This window comes from Marmota flaviventris, chromosome 8 (genome assembly GCF_047511675.1).
Source record: "Marmota flaviventris isolate mMarFla1 chromosome 8, mMarFla1.hap1, whole genome shotgun sequence".
Lineage (NCBI taxonomy): Eukaryota > Metazoa > Chordata > Mammalia > Rodentia > Sciuridae > Marmota > Marmota flaviventris.
In genome coordinates, this window is record NC_092505.1 from 3085399 (window position 1) to 3105920 (window position 20522).

General features: G+C 53.8%; 1 protein-coding gene across 3 annotated transcripts in view; it reads right to left on the bottom strand.

The window, feature by feature from the left end:
• The window catches only part of Ubash3a (ubiquitin associated and SH3 domain containing A), a 32345-nt gene extending 18296 nt beyond the window's left edge, over positions 1-14049 (bottom strand). For all 3 annotated transcript variants that reach the window (XM_027929354.2, XM_027929352.2, XM_071615010.1), the window contains exons 1-6: positions 13881-14049; positions 12092-12145; positions 9434-9620; positions 8082-8280; positions 5875-6044; positions 4658-4866 (exon numbers count right to left, since the gene is read on the bottom strand). In XM_027929354.2, the coding sequence (XP_027785155.2) occupies positions 4658-4866; positions 5875-6044; positions 8082-8280; positions 9434-9620; positions 12092-12145; positions 13881-13993 (932 nt within the window). In that variant the 5' untranslated portion in view covers positions 13994-14049. The remainder of the gene's footprint in view (positions 1-4657; positions 4867-5874; positions 6045-8081; positions 8281-9433; positions 9621-12091; positions 12146-13880) is intronic.
• Positions 14050-20522: the final 6473 nt, after the last annotated feature.

Consider the following 20522-nt stretch of genomic DNA (forward strand, 5'->3'; position numbering starts at 1 on the left):
CCAGGCTTCTGCGCTGAGACCTGTCCAGGGCTGAAGTTGGCAGGTGTCACGTGTCCTGCGTCTCAGCCACGGCTCAGGATGGGGCCCCAGGACCCAGCCCTGCAACGCTTCCTGCCCACATGGTGTTTTGAGTCAGTTCACATGTTTCTTGTTTGCTTGCAAGTTCTGCTCCCCTGCCCACGTCGCCATGGCTTGTACTGTCTGGATCTACACATTCTACAGGAGGAGGCCAGGCCAAACTGATGGATGTGGTTCCCACGTGCTCATACCGTCAGATATCAGCAGACGTCAGCTGATGGCCAGTGACCAAGAGTAGACCTTGTGCTGGAGCCATGGACAGCTCCCTCTGCGAAAGGTCTCACATCAGACAGGAAACGCGGGCAGGGTTCTCTTCCTGAGGGCAAGGCTGGGGCACCCACACCCCCTTGCGGCTCACTATGCCAACAATGAAGCCTCGTTATCTACAAGTGACATCTGTGAAGTTTACAGTTGGAGAGAAAATCGAACTTCTCTGCCGTCTTTCAGATGAAATGCACTCAAGATGATGGTGGGGGTGATGGTGATGGGAGGGGACGGAAGGGCCCAGCTTTGTGACATTTCCGTTTTTCTCTAACTCACGAGTCACTCAGTGGTTAACTTACACATGGAAATAGATGTGTCTACACTCCATAGCTCCAGTCTTCCCCTGTGTCCTCACGGGGCTGTCCTTCTGTGTCTGTGTCCTGATCTCTTCTGCTTCTAAGGACACAGTCCTGTAGGATTAGGGCCACCTGAACAGCCTTGTTTTAACTTAATCACCTCTGGAAAGTCCCTGTCTCCAAATAAGGTCATATCTGAGGTCCTGGGGGCCAGGACTCCAACAGGTGAATTTAGGGGGACAATACTCACCCCAGGACAACTGCATTTTTCAGTCTGAACTACCTGCTCTCAATTCATTCTGTGGTTTTTGAAAAGTCACTTGAATGCCTCTGTCTTGGATGTTGGAAATGCTCTCATCTGGGCTGCAGGTCTCAACGGATCCCCCTGAGCTGGACCCTCATGTAGGCCTCTCTGTTCCCCATCCTCCTGCCCAGATGGCTGGAAACTGCTGTGGTCAGGAGTGGTCCCCATCATGATGGCCTTGCACACAGCTTCTCACCTTCTCCAAAGCAGTGGGTGGATATCAGAGTGTGACTTTGTGGTTGCCAGTCAAGGAGCCCCAGGACCACCCTGTGTAAAGGCTGGGTGGCCATACGGGTGCAGGGTGACTGCTGTATTAGCTGCCAAGTGTGAGCATCATGGCTGCAAACTCGGAGGGTCTGGAGAGCTGCAGTTCTTGACGCTTATATCACGCGTGCCCAGTGTAGGTCCCGAGGCTGACATACATAGAGTTACCACCGTCCACCTGTTCACAGGCGAGCCAGCCTTCAGACACGGCATGGAACCAATTTCCCACTGCTTAAGACATCTGTGACATGTGCAGACATCCAAGGCCTGTATCTGATTGAAAAAGCCTTACGAGTTTAATAAGGACTTTCAGCTGTCTAGAAAGACTCAGCCGGCTAGTTCTCTGACACCAGGGTCCATGTCACATGTCACATTTGCCAGGTGTCTCATGGTTCCCTGAGTCGGGGTGGGGAGCTTGAATGACAGGCCCGTCAGACACCCCAGAGCACCCAGCCCAGAGCTGGCTTCTCTTTCCTTTCATTGCAATTTTTTGACATTGTAATTTTTCCTAAGAGAAACTCAGGCATAAAAGCTAGACTGGTTACATTGGTGACAGGTCCCTGATAGATCAGTTGTGATGTGAAGAATGTGACACCCACGAGCTCACCTTCTGCAGTCTTTGCTGGGTCATGGCTGATTGCCTGGTGGCTCCTGGGTAGCAATGAGCTCTCCTGGGCAGGTGGTGAAGGATGTGGGCCTCAGGGAGGCCAGGCTCCTGAGTCTAGATGGCCTGTGGGGGTGAGAACATCTCTGCTCCTGCGATTCCGTCGGTGGCCCCCTGGACCAGTCGGTGCACTTTCTTAATGCTGCAGCATTTCTGGCCTGCTGCCTTGTCTGTCATCTTGGCTGTCATGCGGGGCAGGGGTTTGTACTGGGTCATCGCTAAAGTCCCCATGGACCAGCATCTTGTAGCTCCGAGGTGGCCCCCCAGACCCATGGATGTCTACACTAGCGGAGGGTGCTCTCTGCACTCACCCTTCCGCATGTGTCTGTGACCGTTTGCTGTGATGGTTGTTGAAGGAGTGTCCCCTCCACCTGGAGGCCGGAAATCTCGAAGCCCAGCTCTCTCAGGGTGCCTCCCTCCCTGTTCTTTCTTTCTAGCTCTAGGCAGGTCTCCCGCGGGCAGGGTGAGCACGCGACTGCCGAGCTGGGCCTCCCCAGCCCCAGGGTTTCTTAGAGTTCCGGTGGTTATGCATAGGTTCTCTTTAAAGTACTTCCAACAGCTTCTCAAGCAGAATGGCAGTTTTCACAGCTCTGACTTGGAATGAACCCCCGTGGGAAGAGGTACAGAAGAAGTTCCCTGGGTGTGTTGAGGCTGGATAAAATTTGTCCTTGGAAAGTGCCTCGCATGGATCTGAAAAGCTGTAGACTGAGTCGACTGTGAACACAACTGTGCTCAACCCAGGGGTTTCCTCATTGGTATGGAAACCCAGGCGTGGCTGTGGGGAGTTTTAGGAGAGGATTAAGGAAGAGAATGAATTAGTGCAATCCTTCAGGGCGACCTCCTGGAGGCAGGGGATGGGCACCTGGGTGCTTTCCTAGGCCCTTCCCCAGCCTCTCAGTTCTGAAAGTGCCAGGAAGCCCCAGACCACACAAAAGGCTTTTCTAGACCTTTCCCCTGCCCACCCACTCTAGGTCTTCTACCAGTCTCTTGGAAACCGCCTGACTCCGCCCCACATGCGCCTGCCTTGAGGGCGGGCGGCCTCCCCCTCCTCTCTCCCCTCCTCTCTTCTTCTGCGCCTTCCTCCACTCTCCTAGCTGACACCTGGGGGAAGACAGGGAAAAGCCCCTGGGAGGGTGGTTTCAGGCCTCAGCACCTTGCCATGGCTTCGCAGTGTGTCACGATGGCTACACTGAGCCAAGTCCCAGAATTCCCTGTCTAGCATGTGTCTGGCTGCAGTAGGTCCCCGGGGACACTCTTATAAGAAGAGTTGGGCAGTGGCACTCATTTTGAGCATCACACACAGCTTTCCCAATTGTCCAATCAAATGCTCGACCTCAAGCCGCTGGGAGGGGATGCGGTGAGCACCCTAACCAGCTGGATTTAAGTGTGTGGAGGGGCCATTGTCCCACCTGTGCCCCACTTACTCAGTTGGAAGGCATTTTAAAAAGGCTTAGTCCTTCCTCAAACACAGACACTCCACGGAGCAGCTGTGACTGCCACTGCTGGCCCACCCTGGGTGCTGCTGGCTGTCACACGTGGGCCTTGCCCTCCCAGCTCTGTGATCTTTTCTCCTGGGTGTAATGTGCTTCTCATATTATACATGCCTTTGCAGTATACCTACATGTAGGTATGTGTATTTGTAGCAAATATATGTATAATATAGAATCATGGTCCTTCTATTCCAATTAAACTTTTTCTAAGTTTGGTATCAGGAACTGGGTGGAGGGCTATCCTAACAAATACCTAGAATGTGGGGGCAACTTGGGGCTGGGCAGCAGGGCAGAGGCTGGGAGGATCTGAGTTGCCCACTGCTGTGTCCCTGTGAGTGGAGGGCTCGCAGAAGCAGGCCGTGAAAGGTGCCCCGCGGAGAACTCTATGAGGAGTGAGACTGTGGGCAGGAACCTGAGGAGGGGCCCCCATGAGGCAGGGCAAGAAGTTCAATGGGATCATCCACAGGGGTCAGAACTTATGAGGGATGAGGTTGGTTCTGCAGATGAGGGTGTTTGTGTGTTAAGGTGATCACCTGGCTTCTTCTTGTTGCTTGTTGCAAAACAGGGAAGAGGGGGACAAATTGAAGAACCAAGAAACAAAAAGAATTCAGTACCTGTTTTTTCTAAAATCCTTAGCCTTGACAGGTGAGGCTAAGGACACTGCACTTAAGAGATGTCCAGCTGAGCAGGAGGACAAGCCTGCAGCAGCCCTCCAGCTTCCTGGAGTGACTTCTGCCAACAAGTTATTGAGCTTAGGAGGGCACCTGACTTGGATGGGATCCTGGCCCTGGCCACACCTCAGTTTCAGCCACATGAGATACCAAGCAGAGGACCCAGTTAAACTGGACTCTGATCCAGACCCGTGAAAACTCTGAGAAATGAAAGTCTTTCATTTTAGCCATTAAATTTGTGACAGTTTGTTGCAGAGAAATAGAAAACAACTAACGCACCTTATGATATTACAGGTTTTATACACTGAGCAAAGAATAAATAAGCCAAAGCTTAAGTCCTCTAAGTATAATTTTGACACTAATAAGAAGCAAGAAGTATTTTGCAATAATTTGGACATTATTATCTTGGGAAAGAAATATGGAGTAACCCACATTTCCTGAATGCTATCTGCAGAAACTGAATCTGTGAAGATAGCCACTGTATCTGCAAGGGATAATTGTGCAGCACCAGGAATGCAGTTTTTCCAGTGATGGAATGTTCTGGAAGCACATTGCTGCTGAGTCCCCTGTTTCAGGGAGTGACTGGTCAGAGAGAGGTTTGGGCCCTGGCTAGGGGCAGCACTCACCTATGTTTGACCCAAGTGTCAGACTCGCAGGCTCTTTCCGTGTAGTTCTCTGGCAGGAAGCCCCGGCAGCCCGTCCGCTGGGAGGTCCCGATGGCCCAACCCTCGCTGGCTTCCTCCTGCTGAGTGGGGTCCACAAAGATGTAGTCGCCAGGACTGAGCATCAGCTCGTCCACGTTCTGGGGCTGGTACTGGAACAGGACCTTCAGGGTCTAGAAAGGAGGGAAGTGGTTTCGTGTTTCCCGCCAGAGTTTGCACTGGGAAGCAACAGCAATAGGAGGAGTGGTACATTCCACATCTTGCTTTCTGGGTCCCTGATGTGTTCTGTGTCTCCAAGATGCCACCAGGCCTCTAATGACATCCAGCATAGAATATCGCAAAATACAGCAGCGCAGAATTCTTTGGGTAGATTTAGAAATAAAATTTTTCTTTTCTGCCTTGCTTGCTTGCTTGTTGCCTTCTTCCTTCCATCCACCCATCTATCCTTTCATCTATCCATCCATCATCCATCCATCCATCATCCATCATCCATCATCTATCCATTTATCCATCATCCATCCACTCATCCATTATCCATCTATCCATCATCCATCCATCTATCATCCATCCACTCATCCATTATCCACCTATCCATCATCCATCATCTATCCATCCATCCATTTATCCATCATTCATCCATCCATCATCCATCCATCCATCATCCATCCACTCATCCATTATCCATCTATCCATCATCCATCTATTCATCATCCACTTGCTTGTCATTCACAGCTTCTCCTAGGACAGGAGCATGGTGGACTCCCGCAAGGGTTTGCACTGGGAAGCAACATCACGCTCATTCCCTGGCTCTGGAAGGAATGACACACACTTTCTTCCCAAACCAATCAATTCACAGAGGAGAAAGCCTTGGAATAAGGCTCCACTCCATCACTACATGAAATGATCTGATAAGCAAAACCTGCGTTCGTACGTTTTCACAACAGTCCTTTCCAGATACTGTCAGCAATGCAGGATTTTGTCTTGATTTTTTTGCACACTTGTAGCTCACATCTTAACAGGTTGGTTCTGAATGGCAAGAGTTTCAGAGGAGGAACAGCAGTCCTCTCCCACTCTAGGAAGGGCTCCCCATGGAAGTGCTGTCGGGAAGGAGGACATTGGTCCATTTGTCTCCTGTGGAGAGGGCCATGTCCAGCCACACTCCTGGGTCACAGTTGTCTCACCTGGTAGTGCACAAAGCGCATGTCCCGGGAGTACAGGGCTGCCGTCCACTGGCAGCTGTGGCTGGGGTGGATGGCTCTAGCCAGCTCCTCCAGCGTCCTCTGGTGGTGGGGGTAGAACTTGTGGGCCAGGGTCAGATGCAGCTGCTTGGTACAAGCCTTCACGGAGCAGTCTGGGAAATCAGGAACATGGGGCAGGACGGTTACCTAAGCAGCCAGCGCCACGTGCCCCAGACTGGGAAGCGCCTCTACACAGAGCGCCTCCCACCTCTGCCCACCCTCCATCTCTGTGCTGGTGCCCCCTCAGCAAGGCGGGGACAGGCCCTCATTGGCATCTGAGTTATTTGTAGGGAAGGGGGTTGGAAATCTGTAGGATTTTCAAGAAGGAAGGAGAGGAGGTACAGAGAGGTGGTCAAGGGTCAAGGCCATCAGTTTGCAGGCTGATTGCCCAAACAAAGGATCTCAACTCTCAGGACTGGCTCTGGGCTCTTGTTGTGCAGGTGACTCAGCGGACTCGGGGCCACAGCTGCAGTTCAAGGGCTTTTTGTTCCATGGAAGAGTTTCAGGAAGAAACTTGATAAGCAGAACTGGGAAGCATCAGGGTCTCAACATTCTCCTTGCTTTAGCCACACAGGAAGCCCAGGGAGTGGCCGAGCCGCGGGCCTTTCCGGGTGGCCTCTGCCCTCAAGGCCCCCTTCCGGAGCAGCCTGTATCCTATGGCAGCTTGGCCACCAAGTGTCGGACATTCTGGGGCAGCTGTCGGTGTCCTGTGGGGATGGCACAGACTTTGCTATTGGATGGGCCCAAGTCGAGGCCCCTCTGCCCTTTCGGCAGGGTGACCTTGGTCAGGTGTGGTGTCCTGGCTCAGTTTCCATTCAGACAGCAGTGACGGGAGGACAGAGCTGACTCCTGGGGCGGTGCCGGGGAACTAGCCCACCAGCTCAGTCTCCTGTGGGCCCAGAGCACATGGCGGCCACCTGCCACAAAGGTCACTTACAATCAGACAGGGTTGGCTGTTCCCCTAAGAGGACACAGAGCCTTCCAGGGAGCCCTGGCCTGGCCCCGACATGCCCTGCCTGCCACAGGTGCTCCCTGAGCAGCGCACGAGGCCTCTAAGCCGGAGCTGCTGAGCTGATGGCCGAGCGGGCGAGTGTGGGTGGTGGGAAGTTCCTCTTCTGACCCGTTTTCAGCAGCAGGGAGGGAGGCTTGCCACATGAGTCAGCCTGGGAAAGACCCAGCCTGTCATCAGGACACGAGAGCGAGTCACGAGGCTTATGAATGGGCCCTTGTCTTTCCTCTCCGAGGCCCAGGTCTGGGGCTGTGTCTTGCTGGGATGGCCAGCGTGGGCCTCCCACACTGCCCTGAGAAGGACTAGGGACACTCCTGAACCGTAATTGGCCACTCGTCAGCAAGGGAGGCCCCTCCTAGCCCTCTCAGGGTTAGCCTTCTCAGTCCATGGGCTGTGGAAAGCAGGGCAGGGCCAGGTCAGGGTCAGGAGATGGACGTGAGGCTCCAGCCGGCTCTGTCCGCATGGTCCCCTGGTGGTGTGGAGCAAGGCAGAGCCACTAGGACTGGTCAGCTCTGTGTGCTCCCTGTGGCGGCTGTTAGGGGTCGCCACAGACCTGGCAGCTTAAGACAACAGAAATGCATCCTCTTGCAGTTCTGGAGTCCAGAAGCTGCCAGGGCTGTACTCCCTCTGAAGGGTCCAGGGAGGTCCTGCCCGCCTCCTGCGGCCTCTGGTCACATCATGCCCTTCTCTGCCTCTGTTGTCACAGGGCTGCTCTGTACATCTCTTGGTGTCTTCTTCTCTTGGTGTCAGGACACCGGTTATTGTGCTGAGAGTCCACCCTGATCCAGGGCGACTTTGTCTGAACTGATTACATCTTGACGGAGCCCGTTTCCAAATAAGGTCACATTCTGAGGTTCCTGGTGGACACGGCTTTTCAGGGGACACTATCAACCCAGGGCAGTGATGTTGGGCAGGCATTTTACCCTTAGTGGCCTCAGTCTCCCCGGAACGATGCAGCTGATGAGACCCACCTAGGGGCAGAGAGAGCAGGGGAGGCCCTGGGCCTGTCTGAGGACAGTGGCTGACAGGCTGCCTGGGGGCAGGAAGGACCAGCTGTCCTCTGCAGGAGAGGGCACTGAAGGGCCAGCACTGACGGGAATCTCACCAGCCAGGCCCCGGTGCACAAGGCCGGGCCTCCTACCTGCCAAGACGGATGCTTCCGTGGCAAACGCCGTGGCAAATTCCCGGATGACGTCTGCGGGGCCGTCGTTGATGAAGAAGCCCAGGTAGCTGATGGACGAGTGCAGAGCCAGCGGGACCGAGGTGGGGAAGGACCTCAGGGTCCTGTCCCCGGCTCTCTTCAGAGCTTCGTACAGACACTCCACCTTCTGGTCTTCGCACTGGGGGAGACAGACAGGGGACCCGTGTCCTCAGCTCCTCCCAGGGAGCATTGACCGTCACCTAACAAGAATCCTGCTGCAACCAGCAGGGGACCCCGTTCTGTGCAAAGCCGTGAGGGAGGCCGCCTGCATCCCTGTGCATCTGGCCTGTGGGTTTGCCCATGCCTGGTGCTCATGGGTTTTTAACAAAGGTATTTCAGGTAAAATCTTTCCTTGGAATGAGATCTCCTTCAGGTGGCCAGGCGGGAAGTTCCTGGTCACTGCTGCCCTTCCCCTGCCGGACCCCCTGCCAACACCTTTCCACGGCCCAGGTTTTCTCAGGTGGTGTGAGTCGGTTTCTGGAGGGTTCCAGCCAACTTCCAGGCAGTCTGGTGGGGGGCACTGCTCAGCCCACCCAGAGGGGATGGGGCTGGCTGGCCCTGGGGTTTAGTTCTGTGTCCTGAGACTCCCCAGAGGCTCCGGCACACCAGAATGCCTGGCAGACGCTTTGGAGGCAGGCTTCAGGAGGTACCCCTGCAGGGAACCGGGGCCCATCGCCCCTTCCTCTGGGGAAGTGGTGACCAGGGGAGGTGGCTGCCTGTCCCTCCCTGTTTCTCCCCAGCCTTCCTTCTCTCTCTAGCAGCCCCCAGGTCCCTCTCACCTCCCCGGTACCCTGTGATGATGACTCTTGATCTTTTTCTAAATCAGAGGGCTGGCTCTCACAAGCCAGGGAGAGCTTGACGTTGGTGGCTTGTTGACAGCCACCCATTCCTCAGCCCATTTGCCACATATTTAGGAAGCCCTGACTCTGGCCTGGGCACTGTGCTGGTCTCCGGATACATGGCCTTCCCTGGGGGGCTCAGCCTGGGAAGGTGCAGCCCACACCTAACAGGACACGAAAATGCCACTAGATTCACAGATAGAAAGACGGGGTGGCGTGGGGGCAGCACCTCCTTCTGCCTGGGGAGAGGAAGAAGAATTGGAAAAGAGGCAGGAAACATGCACGGGGCCCTGACGGGTGGAGAGCAGGCGCCCCACTCACGGAACCACGGACACTGCCTTCAGGACCACCTCACTAAGACAGAGCAGCTGTGTCCCAGCCCCTGTCCCCCGTCCCCAGAGTGCTGCCATGGCGGCCACGGTCACGGGGTTCAAGGCACCGCGGCCAACTCACCGTGAAGAAGTCGCAGAGCGTCACGTGGGGGAAGACCTCGTGGGCTCGGTTCTTGGCACACTGACGCCTGCTCTCCCTCCAGAACTCCTGTAGCCTCTCCAGCAGGGGCCCCGTAGGACAGAGGAAGAGGGCGTACTCCTGGGGGATGGGGTCGTCGAGGGAAGGGTCATTGCCGTGACAGCGAAGCCTACAGCAGAGAACAGGCCACATTTACCCAGCTTCGTGACGGAGGAGCCGTCCCCACCAAGGACAGGCAACAGCAGGGGCAGCGTCCCGTGAGGGGCAGCCGGAGCTCACAGCAGGGGCCTCACGCGGAGGGGACCCTGTGGGCTCAGGCCTGGCTGGTCACAGGCTCTCCTCAGTGTCACCAGAGGGGGAAGGTGAAGCTGACAGGAAGACTAGATAGAGCCTGCCATTCAAATGACCTCAGAGCATCTGTCTCTGTGGTATTAAAATTTTGTGGAAAAACACATTTTCATTTTCTCAAAAACTTCAGATTAAATGTGAAAATCAAAGCCACACACACACACACACACTCAAAAAGTAAGACTAGACACATTTAGCTGGCTGTTATATGTCTTCTGGTTCTGAGAGTTACTTTAAATACAAAGCAATGTGACACACAACCCCAAAATAGGAGTTCATTGTCATGAATCATAAAAAATGGAAATGCAAACAACACAGCATCGTTTCTCTGAGTGTTGTCAGAGAGTGAAAGTCAGTGCTCAGCCATGCCAATCGCGCAGCAAGGCCGCAGGGCGAATCGGCAGAACCTCTGTGCGGCGGTTCTCCACGAGTGCAGAGCCTCAGATTGCCTGCCTCTGGAGCTGCACTTCTTTAAATTTGTGCCGGGGAAGAAGCAAAAAGCGTGGGGCAAAATTCCCATGTGAAATACTGATTTATAACAGGAGAGCAGGGGGAGTGGGTAAATGATGGGGAATCTGCTTAGCATGCATTCCCTGGAAATTATGGCTTTGAAGAATTTCTGGTGGCTCAGGGCAGGGCATGTGACGTAGTCTTAGTGTAGAAAGCAGTGTACAGATCCTGGGGAAGACCTCAGTTATTTGCAGATAGTTTCTCCTTCATGTGAATATATGGATGAGGGGCCACGACCCTTGGCCTCGCCCTCCCCTCCCTCCCTCCCTCTCTGGAGTGAACCCCGAAGGTGGCTCTGCTTTGTTTCCTCCTGGGGATTTAAGCAAGCTGAACAGACAGCACAGCTGTGTTTACATAAATCCTAAGCTGTTGTTTAAATCACTGTGCCACTGGGGCTTTCCACTCGGAGGCCTGGTTTTGCAGGGTGGCCATGTCGGTGAGTGCACCCCTCACTGTCTGCACCCCTGGCTCTCTGTCGGTATGGCTCCACACAGGGTCCCTGTGTACTGTGTGAGATCACACTTGTCCATTTCCATACAAATGGACATCTGAGTTGTTTTCTTTTTAAAAAGTCCTCTGTGCATGTCTCGCTAGGCCCTGGTGTGTCTCTAGGGCCGTGCTTAGTGTGAAATTTGGTGAGAGCTGTACACATTTCCAGTGTTGACAGACACCCAAGCTACAGAGCCAGGAGCCAGGTACGAGACCCCTTCCCTGACCCTCAACAGCACCTGACACCCTGACACCCTTTGTTTTCATGGAATCTTACTTTCTGCTTTCCCGATTCCTAGGGAGAGGTCGGGTGCATTCCTGGCTGAGCCTCAGGAATCCACTCGTCCTCCCTGGGGTCTCCCGGTCTATTGCCTGGGCTTAACTGGCAGGTAAGCCCCTCCCAGCCGTGGGCTGGGTGTTTAGTGCCACTCTGGTCCCTGGCTTTATGGTTGGACCAGCCCAGAGGGCTCTGGGGTTTCCCTGTCTGTGGGGGTGCTGCCTGTTTTCCCCTTCTGGGGTTTTGGAGGAGGAGGAGGGCGCTCCCCAGAGAACGCTGGTCCCACTGTCAGTCTCTCCATCCTGTGCTGCGGTGGGCGCTGCGGCTGAGGGGACCTGGCTTTTCTTGTTGCTTTTCACTGGGGCGACTGCAGATCAAGAAGGAGGGGTTTCCCACCTCGGGTAGAGCATGGCATCAGGGCCCATTCAGGCTGGGGGAGACCAAGGAGCCCCTCCATGTTTCCAGAGCAGAAAACAGGCCCGTGGCCACGGCTGTGGGTGGCTCACCGAGGGGCCCACTTGGAGTGTGGAGCAGCTGATGGAGCCCAGGGCTCCCCTCCAGGTGTACGGTGGCACACCTTAGGGGGATTCCCGGACCCCAGCCAATTGCCCCCACCTCCAGGTAGCCCGACAGTGTGGGACCTCTCTTTTATATTAGCAGAAATGGCTCCTCCCTATTTATTCAACAAATCTCATGATTTTTTTTTTTCTGTGACTGTCAAGTTTGGATGAGGTAGAAAGTGTTTTTGTGCTGAGGATGGAATCCAGGGCTCACACAGGCCCAGCATGCACTCTGCCCCAGAGGCAGACCCCCTGCCCTAAGCCACATTTTTAGGTGAAACAATCTCTGTTCCAAGGTCTTCCTCTATTTTAAAGGGGGCTCCTCTCCGGTGCCCTTATGCTGGGGATGTGAACTGGGAGGCCACTTAGCATTTCCCCAGCAGCCTCTTCCCGCCCAGGGGGCCCTGGCCACAGGGCATTTTGAGCCAAACCCTCTGTACATCCGGCCCCACTCACCACTCGGCCGCCTCCTCTGCTGTCCTCCTCCCAGTGGCCGCCAATGCTTTTAGCCTATAGAGGAGTAAACACAGGTGCGCTCAGAGCCACGCTGTCCACTTTGGAAAAGGGTCAGAGGAGCAGGTGTGGTCGGCCCCAGCATCCCTGCGCCTGTCTTCCTGAGGCCCCGGTCTCTGTCCTTTACCGGGCTGCCACGTGGCTTTTGACAGTCCAACCTTCTCAGATCCTCCACGACTCTCCTTCTAGGGCTCCCTACCTCTAGCCCTGGGCGACAAGGCCCATGTCCTCGGGGCCTGACCTCTGCCCCTCCTGAAACACACTGTGGATGCTGGAGTTGCTGGCCTGGGCCCTTGGCTTGGATGCGTGCTTCCCTGGCAGACTCAGGGCACCCCAACATCCCTCAAGGTTGGGCTCACTGTGCCTCCTTCTGGGGCAGCACCTCCTGCTGAGCTGCCCAGGCAGGCTGTCCACAGCCCCCGTCCCCTCCCTGTAGCACAGAGGCCATCACAGCTCCCCCTGCCCTCCTGTGCCTTGTTCAGCCAGTGACCCCGGAGGGAGATGAGTTCAGTTGAATTTAGCTGAACTGGACCAAACAGAACAGAACAGGATGGATGTGGCCACTGCAGTAATTCAGCATGTGGTCCAGGTCCAGCTGGGCTCCCTGAGGACCCTGGGTCACTGCTGCCCAGGGCTGCTGCTGTTCCGGTACACACCGTGGGGACATGGCCACCTGCAGAGCCTATGATGGGGTGAGCTGGCTTAAGAGCTCCGACACGTGTTAATTGTTAAAACGAGGAGGGATTTTGAGAGTGAGTTCACACTTGGGCGGTAAATACAGTGTGGGCACCAGGGGCATCAAGGGCTGGCTCAAGCCCTGGCCTTGCCGCCAGCTACCCCTCTGGGTGTTGGTGTCCTCGACAGCTGCAGCTGGACAGGGAGCACTGGGCAGCAGGTGCTGTGTGTGAGCTACCTGATGTTGGCCAAGCAGGTGCCTCCTGCTCCACCCCCATTTCACAGACCCCTGGTTTGTCGCAGGAATCATGGTGACTACAAAGCCCTAATGTGGGGGGAGACAAAGGGGCCTAACTTCAAAGATATTGCCCCAGTGTGTCGGGTGTTGCTCTGCCGTGGAAGAGAGCTTGTCCCCTCCCCAAGCCCCAGGTTACCTTAGAATATTTCTGATCAATTTCTCCCTGTGAATAAGAATCTGGAGAGGACCAGAGGGGAGACACGGGTCAGCTATGAGAGCTGCAGCACTATCAGCATCACTTCTTTCCTCTGAGTAGGGTGACTCCAGGGTTCAAGTATCCACATGTGAACCCCTTCCCTGGGTAACAGGGCAGCACTGGTGCTGTTTCTGTGATTTCTTAGCCATTCGGTTTCATTACTGACATCCAGGAGACGTTCCCTGGAGGACGGATGGTTTCCCTGTGCAGTTTGGAAACTCTCTGATGGTTCTCAGCAGGTCCTGGCATTAGAGGCTCACAGAGGACCCAAGATCCTCCAAACCCCCAGAAATGGGGGCAGCCATAGCAACCCATGGCTTCTAATGTGCACACACTTCAGGGTCCCCCAGGAGCCGGCCAGCAGCGTTGGTCTTTCAAGGTCAAGATCATCTCGTGTAGAGAAAGCAGAGAACGACCTTCTCTTGAGACACCACCTGCGCTGCAGGGCGGCCACTTCAGCAGGAAGCCAGTGCCACAAGCCCCTCCAGAGCTGTGTCAGGGGCTGCAGGAGGGTTGGCTCAGCCCAGAGCAGGGCTCCCGGGTTCCGCAGCCACAGTACTCACGCGGTGTGTGCTGGGACGCCCATGGCCAGGAGGGGGTCCAGGAGCGAGGGGGTGCTGCGGCCCTTGAGCTTGTTGGAGACCTTAGCATAGAGTTGAGTCTCTCCCGCTGCCATCTCTTCCTGCCTGTGGTGCAAGAGCGCCTGCACACTGCCGCGAGCAGATAAAGTGAGAGGAGAGGGGGAGGCCTCTCTTTTTCTTGTGAAGAAAAACCTCAAGCCTTTCTGGTCTTCTGACACAACCCAATATCCTGTTTGCACGATCATTGGTCTTCAGCCTTCTCTCTGCGGGTGTTGGCTGCAGGCGCGACACCCTACCTGCTTCCACGGTGGGTTTGGTCTGGAAGGCCCTCCAGGGTCCTGCAGGGGATGTGCATCTGTGCCTGGGAAGCATTCGGGAGCACGGATATGTGAGAGCCTGGAGGAAGGACCGGGAAGCGCCAGTCAGCGGCCAGGTTCTCTCCTGGGTCCCACCGGTCTTAGCCACCTGTGTCTCAATTTCCACGTGTGCAAACAAGACCTTTAACTATGCTGGACCTATTGTTCCTATGGGCTCTAAAATTTTCTGGTTCTTTTAGTATTCACCAATTTGTACTTTAATTTTAAAAATTGTTCTAGAACTTTCCAGAACCTCAGAAGCCCTCTTGACGCGCCTAGCCACCTCGCGTCTATCTCCTCCTCCCCTGCAGAGAGAACCACTGTGCTCTCTAGCACAGAACTGGCCTGTTTTTGAGCCTCATGTATATGGAACCCTATAGTATATGCTCTTTTATGACCAGTTCCTTTGCCAGGTTTTTAAGAGATTGACTCACATGACTGCTTGCAGATGTGCCTAATTTGCCATCATTGCTCTGTACTATCTAGTTAGATAAGCATGATGTCACTCATCTCTGTTGATGACGATTTGCTCTCTAGCTAGCAGAGGACAAGGGTGCTCTGCACCTTAGATCACCCTGCCACCACTAGCCATTTCACCTTCCACATCCTGGCGGAACCCTGTGGGCCTCTCACCGTGCTTGTCCCTGTGTTTCCCTGGAGGACACCGTGTGGGCCACCGTGTCACAGTCTTACTGGCTGTTAGAATATTCTCTTTGGGGAAGCTCCTATCCAGATCTTCTGAGGTTTGCTTTTGCTTATCCACTGGTGGGAACTCTAGTTAGTGTCTTCTGCATCCCGTTCACACAATTTCTTTCTGTGCACATTGAGGAAGGTAGTCTCCTGGGCTTTGTGCCGGGAACTTCACTACTTTTACCATTTGTAGTTAGCTCTACGATCTGTGTGAAGCAACTTATACGGTGCGAGGTCGGGATAAAGTTTAGTTATTTTCCCATTAGTGAGACCATCACTTGCCCAGTGAATCTCAGCACATATTTCTGTGAGTCACATGACTGGCCGTGTAATAGAGTGTTTATGGTTCTTTTTGGTCCTCTTTTTCCATTGGCCCATATGTGAACTCATTCTATGCTGCTCTATTACTACAGGGTTAAGTTCTCTGACTTTTTTTTTTTCAAGATTGTCTTGGCTGTCTTAGGTCCTTGCTGTCTCACCTAAATTTAGTCAGTGAGGGGTGCAGAAAGACCCACCTGTGTGGCCCACTGATTTTCAACAAAAGTCAAAGTCACCTGATAGGGAAAGGGTAGCCCTTCAGGAAATGGTGCTGGGAAAGGGCCCGTGGGCATGGGCTGAGCCTGACCCTGGCTTTGCATCACGCACAAAGTTCACTCATATTTATGATGGACTTAGAGGTAAAATCTAACACCATAACATTCTAAAAGAAGGACTTTGATGTGCTAGAGTTTGCCAAGCTTTCTTAGGACATAAACAATAAACTTTAAAACAAAAAGTGTGATGATTGGGACTTTATTAAAATCGCAAACTTCTACTCTTGTCTTCTGTATCACCCTTCTCCCTCCCTCCCTCTCTCCCTTCCTTTCTTCTCTTTTTTACATTTTTAATTTTTTTATTTTTGGCTTTATTGAAAGACACCGTAAAGACAAGCTGCAGACTGGGGGAAATGTCAGCACACACATACCTGATGTAGGACTTGTGTTCAGAAAACACTGAATATTACCCATAGGAACGTGTTGCATTATATCAATGAGAACGAGCCAGTTTAAAAATAGCTAAATATCAAAATAGACATTTGACAGAGAAGGCGCGCGATCGGGCATCGTCAGCCGTCAGAGGATGAGAGTGACATATAGATTAAGAGTGGAAACCAGAGGACGAGGCACCCGAGGTGCCCACGACTTGGGAGAGCATTTGGGCTGTTTCTTACAAAGGTGAAGGTGCGTCCACCACATGACCAGGGCTGCCTGGAGCCTCCTACCAGGGAGAATAAAAACGTGTGTCCACGTAAAGACCACGTGTGCACGGGGGACAACCCAGACAGCACCAGACAAACCCAGCTGGCGACCAGACAGGCCGACCAGGTGGGCACGTCCACAGGGGGCTCTGCTCAGCAGACCCAGCTGCCCCACGGTGAGCGGGAAGAAGGTGAGGCCAGGGGACAGTCAGGCCAAGGGACGCGCCTCCCTCTCAGTTCTCCTGCACTTGGTGTCATTGCTTTCTTAAGTGCTGAAAAGATTTACCAGTGAAGTCATCGGGCCTAAAATTTTCTTTGTTGGGAAGTTTTAGATTTTAATTTACTTCACGGGTATACAAGTCTCCTTTGTGGTTCTATTTTATTAAATTACTTTTCAAGAAATATTTTATGGGATTGTCAAATTTCTTGGCCTAGAGTTGCCAGGTTTTAATTTTTTTTAGCTTTGTTACAGAGTTTTCTGTATGGAGATCTTGTGGTGTTTACTAGATCATTCTTAGTATTTGGGAACTTTTGATGCCACTCGTCTCTTTAGAATGTTCATGCTCATACTCTTTGTGGCTGATAAATCAATGTGCCATTGACTTTATATATCCAAAAGTATATATATATCCAAAAGTCCTTCTGGATTTGTTCTTTCTAATAATTTATTTTTAGCATTTTAAATGTATTTTATGTACAAAATGAGACTGAGAGTAAGTCTAGTTTTCTTTCATATCAGTGCTTATGACTTTTCATCTTACACTTCTCTCTTCCTTCTTCCCTCCCTCCCCAGCACCCTCCTCCCTCCCTCTCTCCCTTCCTTTCTTCTCTTTTTTACATTTAAAAAAAATTTTTGGCCTTATTGCACAGGTTTGGACCCTCATAGATGCTGAACAGAGGTGATTATAGTGCACAGCTTAGAGGAAAAGGGTTTGGCATTTCACCTTTAAATGTGAGTTTATTATATTTTTATAATATGCTTTTTAACAGTCTTTTTTTTTTTCTTTTTCTGTTTTATTTTTGATGCTGGCGATCAAGCCCAAGGCCAGGTGCATATCTAAGTCTATGCTACACCCAGGAGCCAGGTCCCCGGCTGCATCGATGCTTTGAAATACACAGTGAAATGGTTACTCTACTCAAGCGGATGAGCATCTCACATGGTCGCCTTCCTGTTGTGTGTGTGGCAACGGCACCTAAATCTTTGGATAGCTCCCTGCATCCAACACAAGGTGGGACCAGGCAGTAGTAGCTGTGGTGCTGTGCTGGACCCTCCTCCTGGCCGGCTCCTCCTTCCCATAAGGGTGTCTCTGGGTCTGTGGGTCCACAGCTCCCTCCCCTCACCCCACGCTGCCCTGGGAACCACAGCCTTTCTCTGTGCATTCAAGCTTTTGCTTTTCTTTTTTTGTAGATCCCACACAAGTGAGACCGTGAGTCCCATCGTAGTCTGGTGTGTTACTAGTGTAATGTCCTCCAGGTCTGTTGTCCTGTCTCTGAGAGATGAATAATTGTATAACCAAATGATTTGATCTTGAAAGTGTTGAAATAGACAAAGCTTGTTACTCAGAGGAGGAAAAAGATGCGTGGGCTGATAAGTACCCTCTATCCAACTATGCTTTTCTCTTCAAAACCATAAGCCCTTCCTGAAATGTTAGAAACGTTAAAATTTTTCTACTCGTCTCTTTTTTAAAAATATTTTTTTAGTTGTAGTTGGACACAATATCTTTATTTTATTTTTATGTGGTGCTGAGGATCAAGCCCAGTGCCCCACGCATGCCAGGCGAGCGCACTACCACTTGAGCCACACCCCCAACCCCTCTACTCGTCTCTTAGAAGAATAACTGACTTGTGCCAGCCGGGAAATGCCCTGTCTCGCTCGGTCCCTTCTTCTTAACTAGGAAATCTGTCTCCAACAGAGAAAGGAGAAGACCCCAATGGGCAGCGTCTCCTCCGACTCACTGAAGAGGTGACAAGCTGAACACAATGGTTCCAACGCTTCCCTCAAGTGCCCAGGAGACTCCCCAGGGGACACCTGTTCTCAGGCTCCACCCCAGGCCCCTGGAACATTGCTTCACGAGGCCATGGGCCAGCCCCGGCTGCTGCTTCTGTTCCTGGTGGGCTGTTTTGAGCTTGATGGAACTGGTTTATAGCTGACCTTTTGGGGGAGGTACTGTGCAGCCACCCTCATGACCCGCTGGGCAGCGGGGGTGAGCGTTGGCCTGCTCCGGCTCTGCTGTTAAGGTGTGCTCATGGTGGCTCTTGGTTATCTGTGTGTCTCTTCAGTGTCCTTTGCCCACTTTGGTTTTTGATCCCATTGGTGTATATGGGCCCCCATCGCAGTCACCATGGTGCCAGAAGTATGGGGCTGTGAATGGAGAATGTTCCAGACTGTCCTCTAAGATACTCCACCTGCAGCACACAGTCAAAGCTAGAGACTCTCCTGTCCCAGTCTCGGGGGCAAATGATTGCCCAGGACTGTAGTGGTTAGAAAGAGGTAAGGAGGGAACCTGACCTTGGGGGACCTCGGTGAATCCAAGACCTCGACAGGGGGTGGGCAGGGACGGGGAGGCGGAAAACTGGCTGAACTAAACCCTGATTGGCTGAGAACGGCTCTTGGCTATTGCCCTTGGCAAACCCGGCCACCTCTACCTCCCTGTCCAGCCCAACCCTGACGGTTCTCACCATGTTCGCCATCAGCCCTGGTCCAAGTCACAGCCTTGGGTCACTCTGCAGCAGCCTCCCGCAGCTGCCTGAGTGCCCACCCTCATTGTGCTTCCGTCCTGTCCACCTGGCTACTGGCGCACGTCCCCTGTGGCTTCCATCACACAGAAAGCGAACTGAAGTCCTTTTTGAGGTCCCGGCCTCCATGCCTGTGTGCTGGCCTGGCTAACTTTGCCGTCCAAGGCCTGGGGCCCTCTCTGGGGGCCTGGGACTCTCCAGTGTGTCCTCTCCCTGGGCTCTGAGTTGATGGTCACCCCATGAGGAGCAGCTCTCCTCTTGCTCCTCAGGACTCACATTGTCCTGTCACCTCCTTTCTAGAGCCGGTCCTGAGCCACCCTCTCCCCCTCCTCTTCTCATCATCTAAGGCCACCGGCGAGGGCTCAGTGTCCTGCTGTCTGCCCCAGACGCCTGGCTCCTGGTGGACATAGCCAGTCTGCGTGAATGAACGTGGGAAGGCAGGACTCCCACCCTGCCGCTCCACCTGGACGGGCCTCCTCTCGCCCCTCCTCCCACACAGGGTGTCCTCTCCTGCTGGAGCATCTGCATGCAGAAGCCTCTGGGGACACAGTGTCCCTATGGATCAGAGCCCAGCATGGCTGCACAGAGCTTGCTGCAGTGAGCACGCTCAGCCTGTCTTTTGTCCGTGGGCGGGGGCAGGACCGAACCACGCTCAGTAGCCCGGAGGGATAGAATCCCCTCCAGAGGCTTCCTGCCCCTCTCCTGGCTGCCGGAGCAGCTCTGGGCAGGGCTCTTGAGGCCTTTCCAGCAAGTGGTGCCCTGCAGAGCCCTCTTGTGCAGAGCCCCTCGAGCGGCTCCCTCACACGTGCCCCTCCCCTCTCTGACCACAGCAGCCAGGGCTACCTGATAGCCACGTCCAGGTTGGGTTACACAGGCACGGCAGCAGTGCCATTGGCCACGATGACCAAGGCGACAAGGCTGAGTGACCTGGTGAAAGCCCCCTCGGGCTGGACTCCCCCTTGGCCGGCTGTTCACCACTGTGCCTGTTTCTATAATGAAAAAGGAGATCATTTCTGCTTTGAATGATGGCGGCTCCAGAAATGGTGAGTGAGGGCCGGGGAGGGGCGGTGCTGCCCGGAGGCGGAGGCTGCTGCAGGTGCCGCCCTCGGAGGGAGTTTTTCCATGAATTCTTACCCCTTTAGGAAGATAAACTGCCTCATCTGCCACAGGCTGATAATGAGCAGAAGCATCAGCAAGAAGCAAAGCCGAGCTCCGCCGCGCGCGAGCTGGTTAATTTTCTAAGATATTCCTCCAGGTCGCTCCCGCGATGCAGGGAAGTTGTTTGGCCCGCAACTCTTAGCGTGTGTCAGACCCTGTGGAGCCAGGCTCGCTGTGCGTGGCCGGTGGCTCCCTTTGGAATTTCAACGTCAGAACGGGCAGCGAGGAAGGAAGGGAGGGCAGATCAAAGGCCCCCGTTTGCAAGCCTGTGGGTTCTCCGGTCTCAGCTCTGGGGCAAGGTTCCTCGCCAGCCCACACCCGACACCGGGAGAGAGGCCTGCCATTTATCTACCTGTGTGCTCTGCCGTTTCCTGGCTCCTGGGCTCTCCTGGAGTCGGGGAGTGACTGAGATGGGCCTCAGCCCTCCTGTCCTTGCCACGGCGTTCT